Source organism: Ovis canadensis, chromosome 19, assembly GCF_042477335.2.
Source record: "Ovis canadensis isolate MfBH-ARS-UI-01 breed Bighorn chromosome 19, ARS-UI_OviCan_v2, whole genome shotgun sequence".
Taxonomy (NCBI): domain Eukaryota; kingdom Metazoa; phylum Chordata; class Mammalia; order Artiodactyla; family Bovidae; genus Ovis; species Ovis canadensis.
Window position 1 is genome coordinate 68008836 of NC_091263.1, and position 24034 is coordinate 68032869.

The 24034-nt window shown below is 49.1% G+C and overlaps 1 protein-coding gene and 1 long non-coding RNA gene across 5 annotated transcripts in view; one reads left to right on the forward strand and one right to left on the reverse strand.

The window, feature by feature from the left end:
• Nucleotides 1-24034, forward strand: part of LOC138424265 (uncharacterized) — a 43558-nt gene that overhangs the window by 7486 nt on the left and 12038 nt on the right. The window lies entirely within an intron of this gene.
• CCR9 (C-C motif chemokine receptor 9) lies at nt 245-18425 on the reverse strand. 3 transcript variants are annotated; one of them, XM_069560876.1, is made up of 3 exons: nt 18252-18425; nt 11367-11411; nt 245-4853 (listed from the first exon to the last, which is right to left on the reverse strand). In XM_069560876.1, exons 2-3 carry the CDS (start codon nt 11385-11387, stop codon nt 3771-3773), a joined length of 1104 nt encoding a protein of 367 aa, XP_069416977.1. In that variant the 5' UTR covers nt 11388-11411; nt 18252-18425; the 3' UTR covers nt 245-3770. The 3 variants fall into 3 exon arrangements, with proteins under 3 accessions (XP_069416977.1, XP_069416979.1, XP_069416978.1); XM_069560878.1 differs by having other exon boundaries at nt 11165-11411; nt 18252-18400; XM_069560877.1 differs by lacking the exon at nt 18252-18425 and adding an exon at nt 11959-12033.

The window sequence follows — 24034 nt, forward strand, 5'->3', positions numbered from 1 at the left end:
GAAGGGGAACTCACAAAGAGTCACATGTTGGAGAGAAACATTTGCTCGTCTTTTGTAGGTTTTTATAATACATTGAAAGGGACATTAGCTATTTGGGCTGTCTGTAACAATAATACAGAATTCATTAGAGAGACATTCCCTGTCCCAGGAGGTTGCTGGGCTCAGACCACAGTTGGAACAGGGGGGCCATATAGAGTCGGGCCAAGGAAACTGTTGCAGAACCACCAAGTCTTGGTTGCAATGATAATTCTAAAACCATGCTATTTATTAATCACTCATAGTAAACAATCAGTAACAACCTGTCAAATGAAGAGAGAGATTTCTTTGGAGCGTCTACAATGTGTGAGGTGCAGATACTGGAGGCCGTGATAATCTCCCTTTTGTCAAAGTCATTTAGCACCCCTTGACCAGACCTCACTTTGAAACAGGCTATATTGGAGCTTCAGCATCAGCCCTTCTAATGAATATTCAGGACTGATTTCCTTTAGGATGGACTGCTTGGATCTCCTTGCAGTCCAAGGGACTCTCAAGAGTCTTTTCCAAAACCACAGTTCAAAAGCATCAATTCTTCGGTGCTCAGCTTTCTTTATAGTCCAACTCTCACATCCATATCTCACATCTTACATCAAAACAGCATTCCCCTTTGAATGTACACATTGTCATGTGTTGAAATTTTAGTAGGTAAAGCAGTATCTTTTCTGATGTATTTCATTCAGTTTCCTGATTTTTCTGATCTATAGAGTTCCTGTAAAAATGTAATTATATTATAATCCTTTTTTATCATTACTTCAGGAAGGTACTCACAGACATATTTCCTAGAAATGTTGAATGGGTGTCCTAGTGGGTGTCCTCCTGCTGATCCTTCCAATGTTTTTATCTTAGGATAAATCTGCTTCTAAGATCTAGTTTAATTTGAATGTAAAATGGTCCTATTTATGCAATCCTTTAAAAACTGATTTACCAACAGAGGATACTTAAAATCTTTAAAATATAATGCAGCTGCAGTGTATCTTTAGTCCTCCTTTGCCGCTGTGGTAGGACTGGGACAGTCAGGCGGGTGCTAACAGAGGCCCTTGGAACTAAGGGTGGTCATCGCGCTCAGTGCAGGGTCCGTGGTTCTTGTGGCGTTCATCTCCTTCCCTAAAAATCAAAGGGGGGAAAGTAGAGTCCGTGGCACTTTTTCCTCAACTAACATTCATTGGTCAAAGCCTTATCCACCTCTGTTGTTGTTCAGTTGCTCAGTTGTGTCTGATTCTGTGACCCCACGGACTGCCGCACACCAGGCTTCCCTCTCCTTCACCATCTCCTGGAGCTTGCTCAAACTCATGTCCATTGAGTCCGTGATGCTATCCAACCATCTCATCCTCTATTGCCCCTTCTCCTCCTGCCCTCAGTCTTTCGCAGCATCAAGGTCTTTTCCAGTGAATCCGCTCTTTGCATAACGTGGCCAAAGTATTGGAGCTTTAGCATCAGTCCTTCCAATGAATCATTCGGGTTGATTTTCTTTAGGATTGACTGGTTTGATCTCCTTATAGTCCAAGGGACTCTCAAGAGTCTTCTCCAGCACCACAATTTTAAAGCATCAGTTCTTCGGTCCTCGGCATTCTTTATGGTCCAGCTCTCACATCCATATGCGATTACTGGAAAAACCATAACTTTGACTGATTGGACCTTTGTTGGCAAAACTAACATGTAGTTCAGTTCAAACTACCTCTGAACTGCCACTTAATCTCCATCATGATGTCCCATAAGTGACTCTAGGCTGGAGGAGATTGAACAAGCACAGTCGTGGCTCCTTCCTCCCTGCTTTCATCCCTCTCCCCATCCTCAGCTCCAGTGGAGCCCCCAGGACACATAGTGCCAGAACCGCAGTATCAAAAGGGCATGGGATGAATAAGCCAAACCCAGTCAGGTTCTCCCACTGAACTGCACAGGGTTATTTAGGCTTGGCCCATTCCTGTTGCTTATTCTAGGTTTCTCAGAGGATATCTGAGTCGCCTTCTGGAAGAGGTGGGCACATGGACAGCTCTGTCCATAGACTGCCTTGGGAAGTTCAGCCTCCCCTTGACTGTAGGTGGTTCTTATTGTGCTGGGACCCACGTTGGCCTGCTGGTCCCAGGCCAATGCTTGTTTGCCACCAGCTGCCCACACTTGGGTGGGTTGGCAGGGCCTGCGCGTCAACTCTTGCTCTTCTTGCTGCTGTCCACTTTCTGCTCACTTTATTCCTCACTGACGTGTAGCTTAGAAGTGGGTGGGGAAAGGACGCTGTTGCAGAGTCCAGCGCTTTGGTGTCCCCTTTGGAAGGGATGGCCTTGGAACAGAAACTACGGCAACTCACAATGCACTGGGAAAATGAGATGCCTTCTCTGAAGCAAGTGGCAAAGCCGGAATGGTTCATGATCCTGTTCTGATCGTCCTCTTTGGAAATACCAATGGACTCACCTGGAGAAACTTGGAAGATAAGTTTGCCCAGAGAAGAAATTAGGAATTATTCAGCCAAAATGGTTTTATGGTATTTTGGAAGTGTTATTTCCTTATCCCAGTCTCTTATTCTTCATACTCTAATGTGGCTGTTTGATCTGTATACACATTTAAAATATAGAGACAGGGTAAAAAAAAAAAGTGAAAAGTAATGGATATTTGTAAACAGTCATTTAAAAAGCACTTTTCTAATAAATGAAAATATTTAATGTGATAAATTTGCCAAATAGTAAAAAGAGACACAAAGGTAAGTTACATTTTTTTTCAGCCTAATCTCTAAGTTGAAAGCTTTTTTAAAAATGTTAGCATTATACAATATGAAAAAGAGAAGCATGGAGGCAAATATCCGTCCAGTGGCCTCAGAAACAAGAGGGCAAATAGGGCCAGTCCATTGTATAGGGAACAGAGTGGACCATCATACCAGCCACTCAATAGAGTGAGCCCATAGTGGAGCCAGGTCCCCACCAACCCAGGTTCTTAATCTCCCTGCACGGGTTGTGAAGACCACTTCGATGGCACCAGGGGACAAGCTGACTCCTGCCCAGATCAGCGTGGCAGTCAGGTGAGGAATCACAGGGCCTCCAGAAGACGTGCGTTGGAAGCCAGCAGAGTTCAGGTGACATGCTCGTACGGCCAGTCGCCCAAAGGCTCACTGACCAGTGCTGCAGATAGTTTCAGAACAGGAACAAGGACCCTCACTGGCCCCAAAGAGATCAAGGAGAGCAGAAGGGAATTAGATCCGAGGTTGTTTGGAAGGATCTAGATCAACACCTGCCATGGGTATCAGCCCCCAAAACCAGAGCAGAAATTCTCCAAAGACAGAAGCTTTCATGAAGCCTTGTGCATTCATGGACTGTGGCAGTGGCCGATGCTTCTGTGTCTTCTTTTGGAAGAGATGCCGTCAAGAACTAAAGCCACAGCGATTCCCAGGGCTCCGAGAAATCAAATGCCTCCTCCAGGGCTCAGCTGCATTAATGCTCAGGCAAGTGGCAAAGCCACGGAGGCCTGCAGTGTCTGTCATTCATTAATCCTCCTCTGAAAACCACAGGCTTTGCAGCCAGGAGCCAGGCAGCAGTCTCCTGGGATGGCCAGTCAGTTTTAAAGAGTCCAACTTGGCAAATCCTGACCAAAAGTAATAATGCTATTCAAATTCATCCCTTTCTGAGTTTTCTATTTCCCTTTTCTCACTGCTTCTCCTTCTCCACTTTCCCTCTGGCCTGTCAGTAAGGGAAGCTGTCTCTGAATTTCTGGACACTTCCAAAAGGACCGCCCACCTCAGAGAAGCCACCTCACAAGGAGAGAGCCCCTGAGGTTGTCTCCAGCAGCATAGATGACAGCTTCAGGCTTCCCTCTCTCCTCGTGAATGAAACCCACTGAGCCTGGCTAATGCAGCCCAGGTTCTTCAGGGTCTTCACAAGATCCCGGCGGAACCTCTCACCCACAAAAACGTAGAGAACAGGGTTCAGGCAACTGTGGAAAAAGGCCACGGTCTGAGTGACCTGGAAGCAGATGTCAATTTTGATGGAGAGGGCACAGCTGGAGATGAACGTGGCGTAGGCATCGATGGTCTGCACCAGCAGAACACAGTTGTGGGGGAACTGAGACAGGACGAAGACGGTGAGCACAGTGATGGTAACCTTGAGGGCCTTGTGCTTGGAGGACTTCTTGGCCCGGATCAGGGTGTGGATGATGATGGCATAGCAGCAAGCCATGACCACAAAGGGGAGGAAGAAGCCCAGGGTGACCTTCAGGGTCAAGACAGCCGACTTGAGTTTGGTACTCTCGTTGCTGGAGTAGACCACGGTGCAGATAGCAGTTCCGTGTTCCTCCTTGACTTGGCTGTACAGGAGCTCCGGGAGGCAGAGCGCGGCCGCCATCACCCAGATGGTAAAGCAGACCATCTTGCTGTACAGGAGCCTTTTCTGCCTCCACATCTGCGCCCTCATGGCCTGCGCGATGGCGATGTACCTGTCCACACTGATGCACATGATGAGCAGCACGCAGCTGTAGAAGTTCATCTTGTACATGCTGTTGACCACCTTGCACATGAAGGTCTGGAATTTCCACTGGTCAGCGGCGGCAATGGCCCAGAAGGGCAGGGTGGTGAGAAAGAGGAGGTCAGCGATGGCCAAATTGAGAAGGAACATGTCAGTCATGGTCTTCACTCTCGTGCAGTACCAGTAGACCAGGATGACGAGGCTGTTGCCCACGGCGCCCACGATGAACACGAGCCAGTACAGGGGCGGGAGGAAGTGGCCCGCAAACTGCCTGACGTGGCTTTTCTCACAGAAGTAGTCTGTCAAGTTGGTGTCATACTCCATGGGCAGCGTGCCATCGTAGCCGTAGTCATCTGACGGGTTAAGGATTAGGCTCTGCAAGGAGACACAGGCGACACTGGGTCAGGGGCTGGCTTTTCAGTCTGATGGCAAAGGCACGGAGCCCTTGAACCTTCCAACCCCAAAAGGCTGTGAGAAGGCAGAAGAAATGTGTGTGTAGGAAATAGGAATTCTGAGAGCATCTGCTTAGATTGTAAATGATTTATTTATTCAACAAATGTTTATTAAGCAGGAGCTGAAGAGTCAAGTGTGGTTGCCACTCTCAAGGAACTTTCCCCCTCTGGGAAGAGACACGCAAGCAAAGGAACAGTCACAGCCCACGTGACAGGTGCTCCATCGGGATGGAGGAGGGTCTCGGGGCCACTGGCCGGCGAACTCATCCAGCGAATTCGACGAGCCTGATTGCTCCTTCTCCTGCCTACTCTGCACTCCCTGAGAGGTCCCCAGAGGCTTTCACACTTCTCTGGCTCCAGATTCCCCCGAATCCTCTGAAAGCTACGGATCCTCTGTTGAGCAGCAACAGTCACACACGCACCCAGTTACACGTGTGCACACACATGAGCACACACGCTTATGTATACACCCTCACGCACATGCACATACACAGGAACCAGCACACGCTGCGTGATTTCAGGGCCCCTTGTTGAGAATTTGTTACGAATTTCAAGACAGTAGAGCATTAAATCAAGCAACACTTCTAAGCATGAGGCCCTTGCCACCCGCCCATGAAGCCAGCCCTCACAAGTCCTCACATTTACAGACGCATGCACACAAGCGTGCCTACACGAATACACATACATATTCACATGTACACACCCCTGCACATACGTGCACACATTCAGACACCTGTACTCACACCCTCACAATGTGCATACAAGCACGCATGCACACACACACCCCCTTAGATACAGCTAAGGACTCTCCAGGCATATTTTCAGAGTGATTGAATTCACACATAAAAAACCTGGAATTGAATGAATTTCGTTGAGACCACAAGGCCAGCCTGTGTCATCCTTACAGGGTCAGAGTGCTGGGCATCTTTAGGGTGATGACAGAGGAAGAGTTCGTGTCCTAGGCCAGGGGAAGCCTGGACACGCCTGTGTCGAGACTTGCACTCATAGCTTTGTCCGTCACTGGTGGGTAAACACCCTTTGGCTCTCAGGCACAGGATCCTCTGAAAATCTCCCTGCAGATATAAATGTCAGGTATTTAGCAGCTTATTTGCTTCCCTACTGTCGGAGCCCCAAGTGCATGCCAGACCTTGTGTGGAGTACAGGATATGCATGCATTTAATCCGGGACCTTCTGGGTAGGGGTGGGCCCCTCGTCCAGATGAGGGGCAGCTGGCTTCCAGGAGGAATTCTGAGGTGGCCAGGCCATTTCTTCTGTCCTCTCTGCTCTCTCAGCCCTGGATACACTGCTCTGGCTGGAGAAGCCATCCACAAAGGCTGTTCTCAAGGTCTGGGTCAGAGTAAGACCTAGAGAGGTCACTGTAAGGATCTGAAATCCACTCATTTCCCACTCACTTTCCATCCAAGAGCACGCACTGGAGCCCCCTGGCTGAGGACTGGGTTGAGGATTTCCCACAAGCTGCCCTGAGTTTATCCCAGGGACTGTGTCGAGGTGGCTTCTAAGGAGCTTGCCGTGCACCCTACCTCCAAGGGCGTTTCCGTCTAGCTCTGTGTCCACTCATCAAGACCTAGCTCAGACGTGCATTTGGCATTTACATATAAAAGAGATGTAAAGCAACACTTTCATATTTCCTGAAGAACAAGTGAGAGTTTTTTTTAACTCATGAACCATATGAATTTTGTGACTGATGAGGATTCCCTTTGTAATTGGGAAGCTCAGTCAAACTGGTAGCCCAAGTATAGTAACCAAGTAAAACCCTTTGATCAGTGCTGCCTAATAGGAAATAAGGCAACTCCTTAATTTTGCATTTTCTAGTAGCCAAGTGAAGTCAAAAGAAATAGGTAGGTCTCACCTTAATAATGTGTTTTATGAAACCTAGCATGTCTAAAATAATTCCGTTACGTAAGCAATGACTTCCCTGGTGGCTCAGATGGTAAAGTGCCTGCCTTCAGTGCAGAAGACCCAGGTTCAATCAATGGGTCGGGAAGATCTCCTGGAGAAGGAAATGGCAACCCACTCTAGTATTCTTGCCTGGAAAATCGCATGGACGGAGGAACCTGGTAGACTACAGTCCATGGGGTTGCAAAGAGTCAGACACAACTGAGCAACTTCACTTTCACTTTCAAGCGGTATAAAAGTTATCAAGATATTTCACATCCTTTTGTTGCATAGACTATTTTTCGACTACGTGCATTTCGCAATCAAGGGACATCTTAGTTGGAGTGACCACATTTCAAGTGCTTACAGGCCCTGCGTGACTTGTGGCTACCGCATCAGACAGCTCAGTTTTAGGCTGAAAACTCAAGTTCTAACTCTTCCTGTTTTCTCGCTGTTCTGTCCATTTGCTCTGACCCTGTTTGAACGTATGTCCTTTCTCTTCTGTTGTATGCACTCAGTAACTGCCTCTTGCCTCTTACGGAACATGACAGGGGCCGTGGGAACAGAGTAAAACAGGGTGTCATTACTGCTGGGGAGTGCTCAGTCTCTCTGTGATGGGGTTGACCCTTCTCTGCCACATCTTACTGGAATGTCTAGAGGTTCTCTTTCCCAAGGTTTCCCTTGAAACATTTCTTAGCAAATTGTGTTGTTCTTAGACCCTTTTAAAAACATGATATCTTCACCAGCTAGACGACTGCTCACAGCCTGTGGTCCCCCATGAGCAGTGGTCTGAGCCAGATCTAGAATCTTCTCTCACTGTGAGGAGCAGCAATCCGTGGCAGGGGCGGGGGGTGGGGGTGGGCCCAGACCTGGCCAGGATGGATGGTGTTTGTGTGAAGATCCCACCATCTTATTCCTTGACTAACTAAGAGGTCATCATGATCACCTTAAGCTTGAGAAACAGCACTTTATTTCTTGTTCATTGGCAATAAATAATGTGATTTGTTCACTCATTCAGCAAGAATTTACTAAGCATAGTAAAACTACATAGTAAAACTACATGCCAGGCAAGGAAACCACTTGCAAAGGACAGTGTTCTTGCCAGTGATGGTAAGAGCAGTGGAGCAAGCCACGAGAAAGGTCCCTGACTCGCCTGTCATGGGATGGGGGGAGGGTGGTCCGCCTGCATGCGGGGTCCTGAGCTCCACAGCACAGAGGGGCCCTAGACAGGGCAGTATCGTGGGATGGCTCTGATTCCCAGTGGGCTACTTAATTGGAGTGTTGATATCATTTGGATGATTTTTAGAATTTTGATCAAGAAGAGAAGTGCCTAATAGTCACACATCTAAGTAAGTGAGAGACTGTCTCACAGCATGCCCAGGGACTGGCCTGGAACTCAGCAGCGGGGGCCGCCTTCTGCTCACATGGGCTTTGGTTTCTGCCCCAGACAGAGCTTTTAGAGGCTCAACAGGTTTTAGAATGACTTTCAGATGTTAGAGACCATCTTATAGAGGGGGGCTTCCCTGATAGCTAGTTGGTAAAGAATCTGCCTGCTATGCAGGAGACTCGAGTTTGATTCCTGGGTCGGGAAGATCCGCTGGAGAAGGATAGGCTACCCACACCAGTATTCTTGAGCTTCCCTTGTGGTTCAACTGGTAAAGAATCCGCCTGCAATGCGGGAGACCTGGGTTCGATACCTGGGTTAGGACGATCCCCTGGAGAAGGGAAAGGCTACCCACACCAGTATTTTGGCCTGGAGAATTCCATAGACTGTATAGTCCATGGGGTTGTAGAGTCGGACACGACTGAGTGGTTTTCACTATAGAGGAGGAGACAGACCCAAGGAACAGAAGGTTCTGGCCCAAACCCTCTCCCCCTGGGGGACAGTCAAGGCCAGAGCCAGCCCCCTGCCCCTCAGCCCCAGGCTGGGCCACTTGTAGCCCCTCCAGACCCGGCACCTTGCCCTGCACCTTCCGATGTTGTCACTGTCATTTGTTGTTGTTCAGGCACTAATTCGTGGCTGACTTTTGTCAGGCTCCTCTGTCCTTTGTCTCCTGGAGCTTTCTCAAACTCATTTCCATTGAGTCAGTGATGCCATCCAGCCGTCTCATCCTCTGCGGCCCCCTTCTCCTCCAGCCCTCAATGTTTTCCAGCATCAGAGTCTTTTCCAATGAGTTGACTCTTTGCATCAGGTGGCCAAAGTATTAGAGCTTCAGCTTCAGTCCTTACAGTGAATATTCACGGTTGGTTTCCTTTAGGATGGATTGGTCTGATCGCCTTGCTGTCCAAAGGACTCTCTCAAGAGTCTTCTCCAGCACCACAATTCGAAAGCATCATTTCTTTGTCGCTCAGCCTTCATGGTCCAACGCTCATATCTGTACGTGACTGCCGGAAAAGCCATACCTCGCGGTGGCCACACCAAGCCTGAGCCTCAGTGTCTGGGTCCCAGCACCTGAGCCGAGCGCCTGTCAGATCCCCCATCTGCATCCTCCCCCCACCCATCCCGGAAAGACTGTGGGCACCAGAGGATGCCCTGTGGCTTCCTCTGCCCAGGGCAGCTGGGAACTGCCTTTTGCTGGGGGCAAACCTCAGTGCACAGCAGATAAGGGGCCTGCCCTGCCTGCCAGTGCCCGCCGCCAGGCGCTCTACCCGACAGGCCCCGGCTCCCGAGCCTGTGCAGGTGTGTCTTCCTCCCTTTGGCAGCCCTTGGCCCAGACATTGAAGAAGCTGCAGCTCCTGGACTCCATCTTCCCCCGACTTTCCGAGGCCTCCCTCCTGACTCTTGTCTCGGGATACCCTCCCCCGGCTCCAGGCACCTCTGGGGAAAGGCCACTGTGGAGGGCCAAGGCCATATCCTTCCCTGCTCCTTATACCAGGATGGGCACCTGGAGAGAGGAGACGGGGGCCTGGAGAGAAGAGGAGGGAGACAGGCAGGGAGGGTGGTGGGAGTGGGCAAGCCCCCCCCCCTTCGGGGAGGGGCGGCTTTCAGCCAGTGAGCCGCGTGGACACTCGCCTTCAGGGAGGAGCCTGGGAAGCCGGGGCCACGCCCCCAGCGCTCCTCGTCCTTTGTGCCATTTGACCATGAACCCTCCACCCCTCCTCCCGCGTGGCTTTCCTCGTCTGTTAGCGTGGCTCCGCCTTTGCTGTGAGACCACGGCGCCCTGGGTGGTGACTGGCACACGGCCAGTCTCAGAAGAGCGGCCCCAGGAGAGTCATGGCTGTTGACCAAGGTCATAGCCACAGAGGTCACAGCTTGTCCCCGTGTCGGCGGTGCTGGACGCCTCTTGACCACAAAAGGGCATTATCTGAGCGCATTTCCTTCCTTTCTGGGGCTGCCTTGCAAAGTTCGGATATTTTTCCAAGATCCCAAATGATAAAACCGAATGACTGACGTTATCAGCCCTGTTTCCAGCATCAGGGATAAAGAGCAGATTCTGTCTCAGGAGAAACTACGGTTCTAACTTTGGTCAGAAAAATAGAGACTTATTTTGTTAGTTCATCTTTCCAGGTGGCACTAGTACAGAACCTGCCTGCCAGTGCAGGAGACATCAGACACTCGGTTCGATCCCTGGGTCAGGAAGATCACCTAAAGGAGGGCACGGCAGCCCCAGGCCCTAGCCCGGCGGATCCCACAGACAGGAGCCTGGCAGGCTGCAGTCTGTAGGGTTGCAGAGTCGAACACAACTGAAGTGACTTAACGTGCACCTTGTTACTTCAGCAGGTCCAAAATAATCGTCTTTTTGTCATTGCTGTTGTTACGGGAAACATGATGACGTATGCTATGCTGAATATCATCAGCATATGATAAATAACTTGCTTGACGGTAGTGGTGGCAACCACCACTCTCCATACAGCATGGAGGTCATTTGTCAACTCCACTAAGAATGTTTGACTTCAATACCTACATGTAAAACCCAGATTCTCCCTTTGAGAAAGCAAAATTAAAATCCTTAGATGTTTTTGTGAGCATTTAATATAAGTAAAGCATAGGAATTTTATTAGATTCTATAATTAATTATATTTGGCTGTAAACTCATGAATGATTCTCTGGATCATAGCTGTACTCACTCATTTCTATGAGCCTCTTTCAGAAAAATATATATCATTATTTGCTTTTTTGTAAAGACTATATAAAGTTTGATAAGAATCACGACTAACATGCCCACCATGGGTCTTTTAAAAGCAAATGAATTCTTTGCCGTCTTTTGTCTGAGTTTCAGAACAGACACATGGGACTAGGCACATTGTAAAGATCATAAAACCCTCACCTATGAGTAAAACCTGAACCAGCCTTCTCCTCTGCCCCCGCCCCCCCCCCCCCCACACACACACACATACCGCAGAGCTCTTCCAGAGCTTCGTGTCCACAGAACCCTCTGTCCTGGGCACTGACCAGCTGTCTGGAGCACCGCTCAGCAGAACTCTTGCCCTGGGAAACCATAGAGCACTCCTCCCCCCACAATGGAGCCCTTCCCACTCCCCGAAAAGAGGCCCCAAAAGCAGTGTACTTCAAGGAGCCCAAGGGTGTGGCCATACTCACTGTGGCTTCCGTGGGGACCATGGTGGGTCAGACTCAGACTTGCTTCTAGAAAGAGAGGGCAAAAATCAAAACGAGGACTGGCTTTTAACTGAACAGTGGCAAGTACCGAGAGATGGAGATGAAGCATTAAATTTCTTTGTTCTCATGAACAAAAAAAATCTGCCAAGCCAGAGTTAGAATCCATGTTATACTGATGCCGACTTAAATAGATTTCAAGTCGAGTCTAGATTTCACAGTCATCTAGGTTGTTAACCTAGAGTTAAAAGAAACCTCTCCTTTGAGAGCACTTGGGGGCTTTGACGTCTTCCCAGCGCATCCTTTTTACCTTAACCCTTCTTGTCATAACTCAGCTTTTCTACCAGGCGCCGCTACTCCAATTTTATCCACCAAGTGTCCCCTGAAGACGGCAGGACAGCAGACTTAAAAGAATGCTCCAGCTGACTGCTGGAGGGGCCTCTCGGCAACCAGGTGGCAAGAACCCCAGAGTGAGGTGGCCTCTGCCAGCGTCAGAGTCCCTCACCAGGAGGGGCCCAGCACCCCGACACCTCCCTGCGTGCTCAGTTTACAAATTCAGGGCCTGTTTGCTCTGTACCTTGACTTCAGCAGGAAAAGGAAGTCCTGCATTTCTTTACCAAAGAAAACACAGTTGTCTCATGCAGAGGGCCTCCAAACTAACTGAGGTAAATCTCTGCTGTTGTTTTCTTGTGTTTTGAATCTCTGCAAAACCCACCCCTCTGTGGCCAAGCAAACAACAGCTTGGTTCCTTTCAAGGAAGGGGTCTGTGCGCGAGTGGGGCATTTCTTTTTTTATACACCTTCAGTGAGTGTGTTTCCGAGAGGCATGTTCAGCCCACACCCCAAGCTTCTGGAAGGAAATTGCTCCCTCATACATCCAACCGTAACCTGTTGGGCTTTTTTATTCTTGTTTTCATAACACAGCCTCGTGACTCTCCGTGCTTTTCTAAGAGTGTAGTTGTTTTAGAAACATAGCACGTGAATGGGGAGATTGAGATTGACATATATACAGGACTGTGTATAAAACAGACAAGAACTGGCGAGAACTGCTGTATGGCACAGGGAACTCTACTCCATGCTCTTTCGGTGACCTAGATGGGAAGGCAATCTGAAAACTGTGGACGTGTATGTATTAACTGATTCACTTTGCTCTATAGCAGGAACAAACACAGTGCCGTAAAGCAACTATGCTCCAATTAAAAGAAAGAAAAAGAAACATACTATGTGGGCTAGCCACTATGGAGACCCGTTAAACACATGTCATGTGGTATCTGCCTAAGAAAAGTGCAAGCTCATATCCATACAGAGACTGACGTAGGAATGTTCTGGCAGCTTTGTTTGTAATAGCCAACTACTGGGAACAGCCCAACTGTCCTTCAAGGAGAGTGAATAAGTCACCGTGGAGTATCCATACAGTGAATTCGGAACAGCTGCTGATACACACAGCAACGTGGATAAATTTCAAAATGACCCGGAAAAAAGTACATACTGTGTGATTCCACTTGTATAAAATTCTAGGAAATGGGAGCTAATCAATAGTGACAGAAAGCAGATCAGTGATTTCCTGGAGAGACAGAGAAGGGCAGGGCAGGGCAGGGCAGGGCAGGGCAGGGCAAGAGGACAGGAAGGGACAAGAGCAGGCCAAGAAGCCTCTGGGGTGAGCGGTATGCTCACTGAATTGATAGTGTGGTGATCTCACGGGGGTACACGAATGTCAGAACTTGGGTTCTGTCCTTCAGACATTTGCAGTGCTGGTAGCTGGATCTCAGTAAAGTGGTCAAAGTAAAGAAAGGAAAAACAGCAAGATCTGATGAAACCTTTCTTCTTTCTGTCCCTCTTCAGAGTCATATCGGGCCGTTAGCAGGCGGGGGAAAGACACCCAGGACTTCCTCCTTGTAGCCTTCCTGCCAGTAACTCCTCCAAAGTGCCTTGAAGTGCCTTGGGCTGTTGGGTGGGAACTGAGGGCTCAGTATGAACCCATGGCTTTTAGGGTTAGAAGAGATTCAGCAGATGATGTTTGATAGATCAGTCAATCGATTGATAAATAGATACAGATAAGTTTGCGTGGATGTGTTTTGTTCAGTCACTTCAGTCGTGGCCAACTCTCTTTTGCGACCCCGTGGACTGTAGCCCGCCAAGCTCCTCTGTCTATGGGATTCTGCAGGCAAGATGAATATGAGAGTGGGTTGCCGTTTCCTCCTCCTCCGGGGATCTTCCTGACCTAGAAATCGAACCCACGTCTCCTGCATCTCCTGCCTTGCAGGTGGATTCTTTACCCGCTGAGCCACAGGTGTTCTGTATTTTAGCTTATTTCCTGACTCTCTCTGCTGAGACGACGTAAAAGCAAGGACACACAGTATAATGGCCAGCAGGTGCCCAGATCTTGGTATCTAAATACCTTTCTTCCTGACAAGGAACCAGGACCCCATGGAGAAATGCCTGATTCCAGTGTTAGGGCAGGGAGACTGTAAGATGAACTTGGGACTGATTTTTAACCCAGAAAGCAAGTGTTTAAAGGCACTGAGGACTTGTCAAAGGACAGAAGCACCAACTTGATAGGGTTCCACTAGCCAAATCTGAGGCAGTTTGAGCATCAAATTAAATAATGATGGCAGTTATTATAGCACATTCAATTAAATAAGGATCCGTGGATCCATACTGAGAAAAATAAATGAGAAAACTAAGCTCTCCTTATGGTGCCAACTAATAAGTACAGAGGATTACTGTAATTAGAAAAATCACCAATGGATGATGAAATTAGCAGGTGAACACTTGATAAGAAATTTGCTTAGTCTCAAAGGATCTCCCCCCAAATTACATATTGCCCCATGGACTTTATGATTTTTTTTCTCTTATGCTCTGAAACAAATCTTTGTAAAAAGTTGCCTAGTTAAGATGGGAAAATCTCAACTTACCTAATTTAATTTTAATACATCTTGGGAAATAGGGAAATAGTTTTTAAGACACTTGTTAGAAAACACTTCATATATTTCTAGTATCTATGTAGCCCCAGACTCTTTTCCATCCCATGTCACCTCCTTTTAACTTGCATAAAAAGACTAAATATTAACCAGATAATATCTGAGAAAACAAATTCCTGAAGGAGGAGGCCACACAAAGAATAAAGAATGGATTTGGTTATAGCTAGTTATAGGTTGAAAATAAGGACTGATGGTAATGATGCTGGTGAGAGTTTGAGGGAAAGGCCTCCACACAGCAGTGGGGAGTGTAAATTTGTGTGACCTTTTCGGAGGATTAAACCTTATCTGTCAAAACATACAGAGCACAGCAGCTCTGACTCAGCTGTTCATCTGCTGGGAACACGCCCGCCCTCCTAGTACTCACACAAAAGAACATAGAGGTGCATGAATGGGCTTCCCTGGTGGCCCTGATGGTGAAGAGTTCACCTGCAGTGCAGAAGACCCAGGTTCGATTTCTGGGTCAGGAAGATTCCCCAGAGAAGGGCATGGCTACCCACTCCAGTATTCTTGCCTGGAGAATCCCACGGACAGAGGAGCCTGGTCAGCTGTAGTTCATGGGATCGCAAAGAGTCAGACACCACTGAGCGAGTAACACACAAGATCCTGTATGTTGTTCCCCCGCCACCCCCAGAATCAGAAAAGCTAAAAGCAACCTATGTATCCAGCAGTAGGTGATATTCTGATACACTCATTCAGTAAATCGCAGGTAGCCAATAAAGAGAATAAATCAGACCTCACACTGATGCAAGGAGGTCACCAAGATTTTTAGGTATACACATGCGAAATGTAGATTATGATGCATGATCTTTTAAAAAATACAGAAAAGGTTATACACTTGATAGCTGGCAGTACTGAAGTGTTTTCTGGAAGGAGGTTAAACAAGGATGACCAGTGGGAAGTGTGACTTTCATTTTTTTCCTTTAGGTTTTGTAACCTATTTACATATTCTACTTTGTGTACAACATTTTATTTTAACGGCTATCTTAAAAATAACTTGTCAGCTTAAAAAAAGGAAAAAATAAGCCCCAGCGCTCTTCCGTCCTGTACACCTGTTTGCAAAAGTTGTCCATAGGAGGAACTCGTCCCCTCCTAACCCTGGAAGAAAAAATCTAGCAAGTAAATTCACTGTGGCTACTATTGGCAACTTTGGAATGCTACACTGGCTCTCTGTAAAGGTTTATCTTCCTTCCGTTATAAAGGTGCTTTGGGCTCATAGACGATTTGGAGAGAGCCCAGGGGTGAAACCGAAAATGAAAAACATTCCTCCCTAGACCCACCACCTAAAGACCCCCCCTCGAGTCTTTGCATCTGCTCCTCCTGCCCTTTATCATATTGTTTGCCTCTGTCTTATTCCACAAACCGCACAAGTGTTAAAGCTTGCTTTCATTTTCTTCTGACCCCTGAGAAGGAGAGAAAAACAGAAGGGGAAAACCCACAAGTGACAAACACACTGAAAGCAAGAGACCTCTCTGCCGTCTGTTGGGAGAACACGAGGGCTGGGCTCGGTGCCCCCTCAGGTCTCCCCGCCGCTGCTCCACGAGGCCTCGCTGGGGTGCGCGAGCCACCCTGTCCGCAAAGCCTGCTTGTCTGTTGTCTCCTGGGGGAGGGAGGTGGGGGAGCACGCCGGCCCCCATCTGCTCCTTGGCCCATCTTTTGCTGCCTGTGGGACCTTAGCAAGGAGTGACCTGCCCTCCCCTAGCCTTGGTGTCCTTGTCTGTAAAATGAACTTGACCACCCGACCTACTCTAAAGGCTTGCTTCCAGGGTCAAGTGCAGTGCTGTGCGTTAAGGCTCTTAGTGGGATAAAAAGAACTCTGCAATGATGAGGAAGCAGGCTTCACCCCACAGCTCACTTAAACAATGCGCCTGGACACCGGATACACTTTCTTGGCTTAAATACTGTGCAAGACATGATCCATGTCTTCAAGAAGCTCACATTCAAGTACAGCGGATACATCATGGCTGCAAATGCCAATAATGGGAAATGCTATGAGATGATTTTGGAATTGGGAGAAGGAAGCCGAGTCCCCAGCTCCGGGGAAAATCCAGGAGGGCTTCATTGAGAAGGCAACAATTTTGCTGGCTCTTGTAGGCTGAAGAGGGCTTCCCAGGTGGGGCTAGTGGTAGAGAACCTGCCTGTCAATGCAGAAGACACAGGAGAACTAGGTTCGATCCCTGGCTCGGGAAGACCCCTGGAGGAGGGCATGGCAGCCCTCTCCAGAATTCTTGCCTGGAGAATCCTGTGGACAGAGGAACCTGGTGGGCTACAGTCCATGGGGTCGCAAAGAGTCAGACACAACAGAAACAACTCAGAGCGCACACATGTAGGCTGAAGAGCATGAGGGCATTCAGTGAAGGGAGAAAACATGACTCCAGGTCAGGGAAATGTAAAAGACATCCACAAAGGTGTGAATGCCAGAAAGCAGCAAGTATGTGCCGGGTCCTGGGAAGTGGGGAGCTGCACGTCTCTAAGAGTGGAAAGTGCCTATTAGAAAAGTTAGCCTGGGATCCACTAATATCTATCGTTTTTCTATTCTCTGCTGTCCTTCAAGGTAACCAGCGTGAAAATCCACATGGCGTTACTCATAGTAGCCCCAAAAAACTGGATACCGATACTAAAGTGAGTCAGGAAGGCAGGTCCTGACTTTGATCTTTGTCCAACTTGCCACATGGAAGTTGAATCACCTCTTGTGTTTTGTTTTTGTTTGGAAGCTCTGCTTTTTCACGTTGCACGACAGCAGGGACTCTGAGCTGTCCCTCGGGCTGTCTGCTCCCTAAGTGAGAGCTGGGCAGGCACTGTGCTGGGCCCGGGGGCTGTGAGTGAGGGGCATGTGAGGGGGCTTCGGAGCAGATGGACAGATATTTGGAAAAATAGGCTGTCAGACGCCAGATGCTGAAATAGCAGGTGAACTTGGGTTTGTGGGATGAGGGGAGGGAGGAACAGGCCTTGCCCACTGGTGGCTGTACCACATCCCAGCCCCACACCCAGCAGCTGCCCTCCCACAGAGGGTCCAAGGGGCCACAGCCAGCTAAGAGCTGGACAAGTATGTTGACAGGACGAAGCAGTAGTCAGTGAGGAGTCACTTACAATAGAGCAGCTTTACTTTTATCTGATTGTAAAGGACTGTATTCACAATGAAGAAAAAATAATCCCCCAAAGCAAGCATATATAGTGAAGAAAATAAAATCTCCCCAAACACCCCTTTCCTAGGATGGCCAGTGTTAGTCTTCCGAGATGCGGTCTTTTAGACATTCTAACACAATCCCACATACATGCACACACATATAGCCCATAAAGGAAAGGGAATCAGACTACCCAAAGCGTTTTCTGTCTTGCTGTCTAGTTAACAGTCTGTCATGGACCACTTTTAATGCCAGTTCAGTGTGAAGTTATGTCACCAGATTGAGTGGCTGCCAAGTGTCCCACTCTCTGAATTCTATATGATTCATTTAACCAGTCACCTCTTGGTGCAGAGTTCACTTGTTTCCAGTTTTTCGCTGCTACAGAGAATGCTGCCAAAAACACATTTTCCCTGGGACAGCCCCTCAGACCCAGGGACCTCATCGGGGCTTCACTTTCCCAGCCCCGGCCCGCCTTCTTGTCACCCGTCCCCCACTCTTGTTTCTCCCTCCTTCAAGGAACAGATGACTGAATAGACTGTCTTGAACCCGAGCCTCACACGTGTGGGTGGGAGACAGTCTTATTACTCACCCTGGAAGCCTGGGCAAGGCACCCCCCTGGCTCACCTCCACCTCCCTGGCAGCTTCTAGCCAAGTACCCAGTGCTCAAGGCCACTGAGCAAGCGAGTGGGTTTTAGAAGCCATCGTGGCAGCACACAGCTGAGGACCCAGTGCCCCTGGGATGGGGAGGAGGAAGAAGGTGGTACTCACGGGGAAGGGCAGCGAGTGAGGCTCCAGGAGGAGGTGGCCCTGCCAGCTCTGGGGAAGGGCCTGGCTTGCTCTCTGCCTGGGACGACGGGCAAGCCTTCTGTGAGCTCTGAGCAGGCTGCTACCCATAGAAAACACCCAAAAGGAAGCCAGGCCACCCCTGCCTGAGTTGTCACTGGTGGGGTGGCCAGGAGGGTGGGGAGAGGGAGTCACCAGCTGCAGCTTCCAGCAATCAGCAGAGTTGGTGATGTGCAACCAGAACTGAAAAGCCAAGAAGTGCTGGGCTAAGGGAAAACTGTCTTCTCTGAAGTTGCTCAGACAAGCCGATCGTCTGACAGCCACTTCTTTTCCTAGACAGCATGGCTCCTTTCAGGGAATGGGGAGGTGGAGAGTCCCATCGAGAGAGATCAGGCTGGCCCAAGTGTATCTTTATAAGGTCTCATTGTCTGGACAGGCCTGTGAGGGGGTGGTTATCACCCCTACCCCCTGCTCTGGGCATCACAGTGTGACCCGTTAGACCTTCAGTTCAGTTCAGTTGCTCAGTCATGTCCAACTCTGCAACCCCATGAATCACAGCACGTCAGGCCTCCCTGTCCATCACCAACTCCCCAAGTTCACTCAGACTCGCGTCCATCGAGTCAGTGATGCCACCCAGCCATCTCATCCTCTGTCGTCCCCTTCTCCTCCTGCCCCCAATCCCTCCCCAGCATCAGAGTCTTTTCCAGTGAGTCAACTCTGCGCATGAGGTCGCCAAAGTACTGGAGTTTCAGCTTCAGCATCATTCCCTCCAAAGAAATTCCAGGGCTGATCTCCTTCAGAATGGACTGGTTGGATCTCCTTGCAGTCCAAGGGACTCTCAAGAGTCTTCTCCAACACCACAGTTCAAAAGCATCAATTCTTCGGCGCTCAGCTTTCTTCACAATCCAACTCTCACATCCATACATGACTACTGGAAAAACCATAGCCTTGACTAGATGGACCTTTGTTGGCAAAGTAATGTCTCTGCTTTTCAATATGCTGTCTAGGTTGGTCATAACTTTTCTTCCAAGGAGTAAGCGTCTTTTAATTGCATGGCTGCAGTCGCCATCTGCAGTGATTTTGGAGCCCCCCAAAATAAAGTCTGACACTGTTTCCACTGTTTCCCCATCTGTTTCCCATGAAGTGATGGGACCAGATGCCATGATCTTCGTTTTCTGAATGTTGAGCTTTAAGCCAACTTTTTCACTCTCCTCTTTCACTTTCATCAAGAGGCTTTTTAGTTCCTCTTCACTTTCTGCGCAAGGGTGGTGTCATCTGCATATCTAAGGTTATTGATATTTCTCCTGGGAATCTTGATTCCAGCTTGTGCTTCTTCCAGCCCAGCGTTTCTCATGATGTACTCTGCATATAAGTTAAATAAGGGTGACAATATACAGCCTTGACGTCCTCCTTTTCCTATTTGGAAGCAGTCTGTCGGTCCATGTCCAGTTCTAACTGTTGCTTCCTGGCCTGCATACAGGTTTCTCAAGAGGCAGGGCAGGTGGTCTGGTGTTCCCACCTTAGATCCACCTGAACCCATACAGCTGTGCTAATACCATGGCTATTCGTCACGTCTGCCTGTTTAAATTCAAATCAATTACAATGTGACTAGTTCCTGAGTCACAGTAGCCACAGTTTGGGTGCTTGACAGCCGTGTGTGGCTGTGGCTACCGTGGAACATGGCATAGGTGAGGAGCAGGCCCGTCATCTCCGAAAGTTCGTCGGATGGCAGTGCCACCTTCAAAGGTCACGCATGGGACAGACACATCTGGGAACACAGGGAGTGTTGGAGAGCCAGGAACTCCTTAAAACTGAGGTCAAATACAGTAAGATTTTATTCTGACGTGACCACTATCCATGAGATATATCAACATCAATGATGCATTTCATCTTGCTGATCATGGATGTGCAGGTGACATTTTGAAAAACGCCTAAACAGATGTTATATTTTTGACGAAGTCACACGTGCAAGTCTTCACCAGCCACAGCAGCTTCGGTGGAGCCTTCGATCACGATACAGTTGCACCTCTCTGGGTCCCAGGGCCAGGCACCATGCCTGGCATTTGAGGGGCATTTGGGGAATAATTGTGAAAGAGAAGCTACAGTCAACAGCCTCTGATGCCCAAGAGAGAGAAAAGACTCAAGTTGATTCTTTGTTGACATTATGGCAAAGACTCTTTTTTTTAGATTTGTCCTGGGAGAGAAGTCCCCACAGCACTGCAGTGAGACCGAGTTCGCCTTGTCAGTATATCATATATCGGCCTGTGGCCTTGGCGGTGTTCTTCCAGGCACAGGACCCATCCATCACAGCCACCACCAGTTCCTACAGAACAAAGCCATGCAGAAGACGCAGCTGGGTTTCTTATCTGAATGGAAAGGCCAGCAAGTAGCCCAGACGAAACGTGCAGCGCAGTGAGCAGTAAGAATGAAAGCAGTGGCTGATTCAGCAGCCTTGAGGGAGCTGTGAATTCCCTAACGCCGTCCACATTCATTGAGCATCGTGTCTAAAACGGGGCCTGACTGAGAATCGGCTGAACGCCGTGGCCTTTCACTTCTCCCTTGGAGTTGGCAAATGATGACAGAGAAGGAAGAGGCCACAGGGGGACACAAATGCCCCCTGAACTGATTTCTGGGGGTCTTGGCGGAGGGAGTGGTGATGTTGCCCCTCCCTTATGTTTGCTTGGGACCCGGGAAAGCTACCAGGAGGCTGAGCGTGCACTACAAGGGCAAACGCCCTGGGCAAGGAAGATGGCTGTGCTTTCTACCTCCTCTTGACTCGGGCTGCTTGCCCACCACGTGGCTGGTGAGTCTGGTGGGAAGAGGCGCGTGGGGGGCGGTGGTCAGGGAAGAAGAGAAGGGGTCAGTGTGCTGCTGTGGGAAGAATTCTCTCTTCTGTGTGGCCCCGCCCCCGCCCCCGTGGTCCACGTGTTCTGGAGGTCGGTCCAGAAGTTCTAGATGAGCCACTTTGGAATTGCCAGGTTTTCCCTGGGTCGCAGAGGAGGCTGGGGTGGCAAGGCTGGGGAGGCAGGAAGACGCAGGGAGGCAGCAGGGAGAACTTCTGGTGTCTCCAGTGAGCCTGGCACAAGTGGGGTTCCTTTGTCTGTCACTCAGTTTGGTTTCATTCCTCAGAGGGGACTCCCCATTCTTTTGTTTTCTTTGCTGTGTTTCTCTCTCTGCAGGTAGAATTCAGAGCTGGGTGATCATGGGCCATTGCTGGCTCCCTTTTGCAATGGGGATTTTTCTCTCTGCATTCTCACCTAGATGAGTTCTAGAGGGCAGGGGGTGGGTGCAGGCCCTCTGGGTCCCAGGGCTTGGGGCTGCACTGGAGTTGAAGGTCAACGAGGGACTAATTGTGAAATGAAATCTGTGCCCCACAGCGTCTCAAGTCTACCTCAGAGGAAAGGCCCACGGAGACTTTGTCGCAAGGGCCAGTGGGAGAGCCACGTCTGGGTTCCCCCTGTTTGTCCCCACATTCCGAGTGTCTAGCACAGTCTCTGGCAGAGAATAAATGAGTTTTGCTTCAGTCCTCTGCTTTCCAAGGTCTCCAGATCTAAGGCTAGGTTTGTAATCCTGCTCTTCTTCCTGAATCTTCGTTATGTATTAGGAAAGTCATCTTCCAAAAGCACAGGGGGGTCTTTGGAAGAAGGCAATGGTAGATTTCCGCTCCTCCTTGATTAAAGCCTCATCATCCCTTGGGAAGTCCAAACTGTCTTGAAGGGGTTAGCAGTCGTTTGGTGGTGAGGGTCTGTCTAGTGTGGGTACAAGGAGTTCCAGGGATAAACTTCCAAGGAGTAAAGTTCATAAGGATTTTCTTTCCCCACTAACTCTGTGAGCACAGGACCACGAGGTCTTGGCATAGTTGCAGTTCAGCAGCACGTTCTAAGAGTTTAGTAATCATCTCTTGGCTACATTAATGAGAAAAGAAGCCTCATCCAAGTGCTGGGGTCTAGAGCAGGGCCGTGCGTTAGCGCTTTCTGCAAGCTGGTGGGAACAACATCCTGTGTTGGCGCTGTTCATGGCCCAGCTGCCACCACGTGTAGCAGTGAGCACGCGAGCTGTGCTTAGTGTGACTCAGAAATGGATTTCTCTAAATTTTATTTAATTGCAATTGGTTTGAATTCAGATAACCCCTTCAAGACACTCTGAACTTTCCAGGGGAGGAAAATGGCTAAATCAAGGAAGAGTGGAAATTTATCATCGTCCTCTTCCAAAGACCCCACTGTGCTTCTGGATTGTCTTTCGTAATATGTATCGAAGATTCAGGAAGAAAAGCAAGATTACATACAGCCAGTGGCCACCATGGCGCACAGTGCAGGTCTAGACTGACCCGCATTTCAGCAGCTGCTATCTGTTTTGTAGGAAGACTGACCCTACAGTGCATGGCAGGGGGGCTTGAAGGAGGGCCCCTCCCTCCCAAGGAGGCTTAAAGTCGGTGCAGACTTTCCAGGATAACTACAGATTGTTTTTTCTTTTTTGTTTTTTAATTAATTTTTTTTGGAGTATAGTTGCTTTCCAGTGTTGCATTAGATTCTTTAAATTCTTCATGTTTTACGGTTAGCACTTAAAACCATGAGAGGAGAGGAAGGAGGAAACAAGTAGCCATTTTCGCTAATATCAGTTCTCATGAATAGCCACTGAAGGTTGGGAAGTGACCCAGGAGACAATTGTCAGAGGCAGACGGTGGGGGAAAGAGTGGTCGACACCGTGCCCAGCAGTAGGAATGAAAGGGATGAGAGAGACGTGCCGGGAGACCAGGGAGCTGGCAAGTGGCGGGAGGTTGCAGAACGGGGGAGCAGAATCATTCAGAGGCTCTGGGGAGACTTGGGTGCCCGTAATGAAAATGAGATATCAGGGATGGTGTTGGTTTCATAAGGCGGTGGTACGTTTAGCATTGGATGTGGTATGGTTAAGGTGTTGAAATGAAGGTCTCTGGAACCTGGAGGAGGTCAAGAGTTCATTGCGTGGCCGCCAGGTTCTTGCAGAATATACACAATTTATAAGGGAAAATCAACGTCATGCACACCTCCTGAGGTTTTGTGCTCGCCACGTGTGAGCCGTGAGACCAGTTGCAGGATTTGTGACTTCATTCACACCGTCTGTTTATGATAAAACATCAGTCCTTCTGCCCGGACTTGCCTTTTCTCACTGGCCGGTCTCATTTGAGTCCTTCATTCAACTTCTGTTTGCCAAGTTCCTGCTCTGTGCCAGCGCTCAACTAAAAGCTAGGGATAGGGCAGTGCACAAGACCAAAAATACCAAGTTAAATGACAGACGATTAAAGCAGAGAGATGGTGGAGTGAGCAAGGGGGCGTCTTACACCGGGTGGTTAGGAGGGGTTTGCTAAAGAGGTGACATTTAGGACCTGGATTATAAATTCCCATGAGCCAAAGATTGGGGTAACCATTTCCAGCCCAGGGAACAGGTAGTAGGAAGTTGGGCATGTCCAAGGATGAGAAGAACATGCTAGGGGACAGAGAGGGGTGAGGCGGCTGGGGAACCGGGAGGCGCCTGGTGGGGTGGGCTCTTGAGGCCCAGGTCCATGGTGTTGACCTGATGCCCAGTGTGATGGAAGCCACTGAAGGGGTCTCTGGAGGCAATGACCCAATCCAGTTTCCATTCCTAAGAGATCACTGACTGCTGCGTGGGAAACTTCAGGGAAAAACCAGCAAAGCCTCGTGGTTTCTCTGCAGGCTCGCTCAGCGTGAGCTCCAGTTGGCCAGACCAGCTCACGGATTCTACCTCACCTTGACTGGGCCACCGCCGGCTCC

What these genes read in the sequence shown, in the direction of transcription:
- CCR9 (XM_069560876.1), bottom strand. Translation starts at nt 11,387, where the DNA reads ATGGTCCCCACGGAAGCCACA. An exon ending in TGGTCCCCACGGAAGCCACA is followed by an intron (nt 4,854 to 11,366) that starts GTGAGTATGGCC and finishes GTCTCCTTGCAG; the next exon opens with AGCCTAATCCTTAACCCGTC.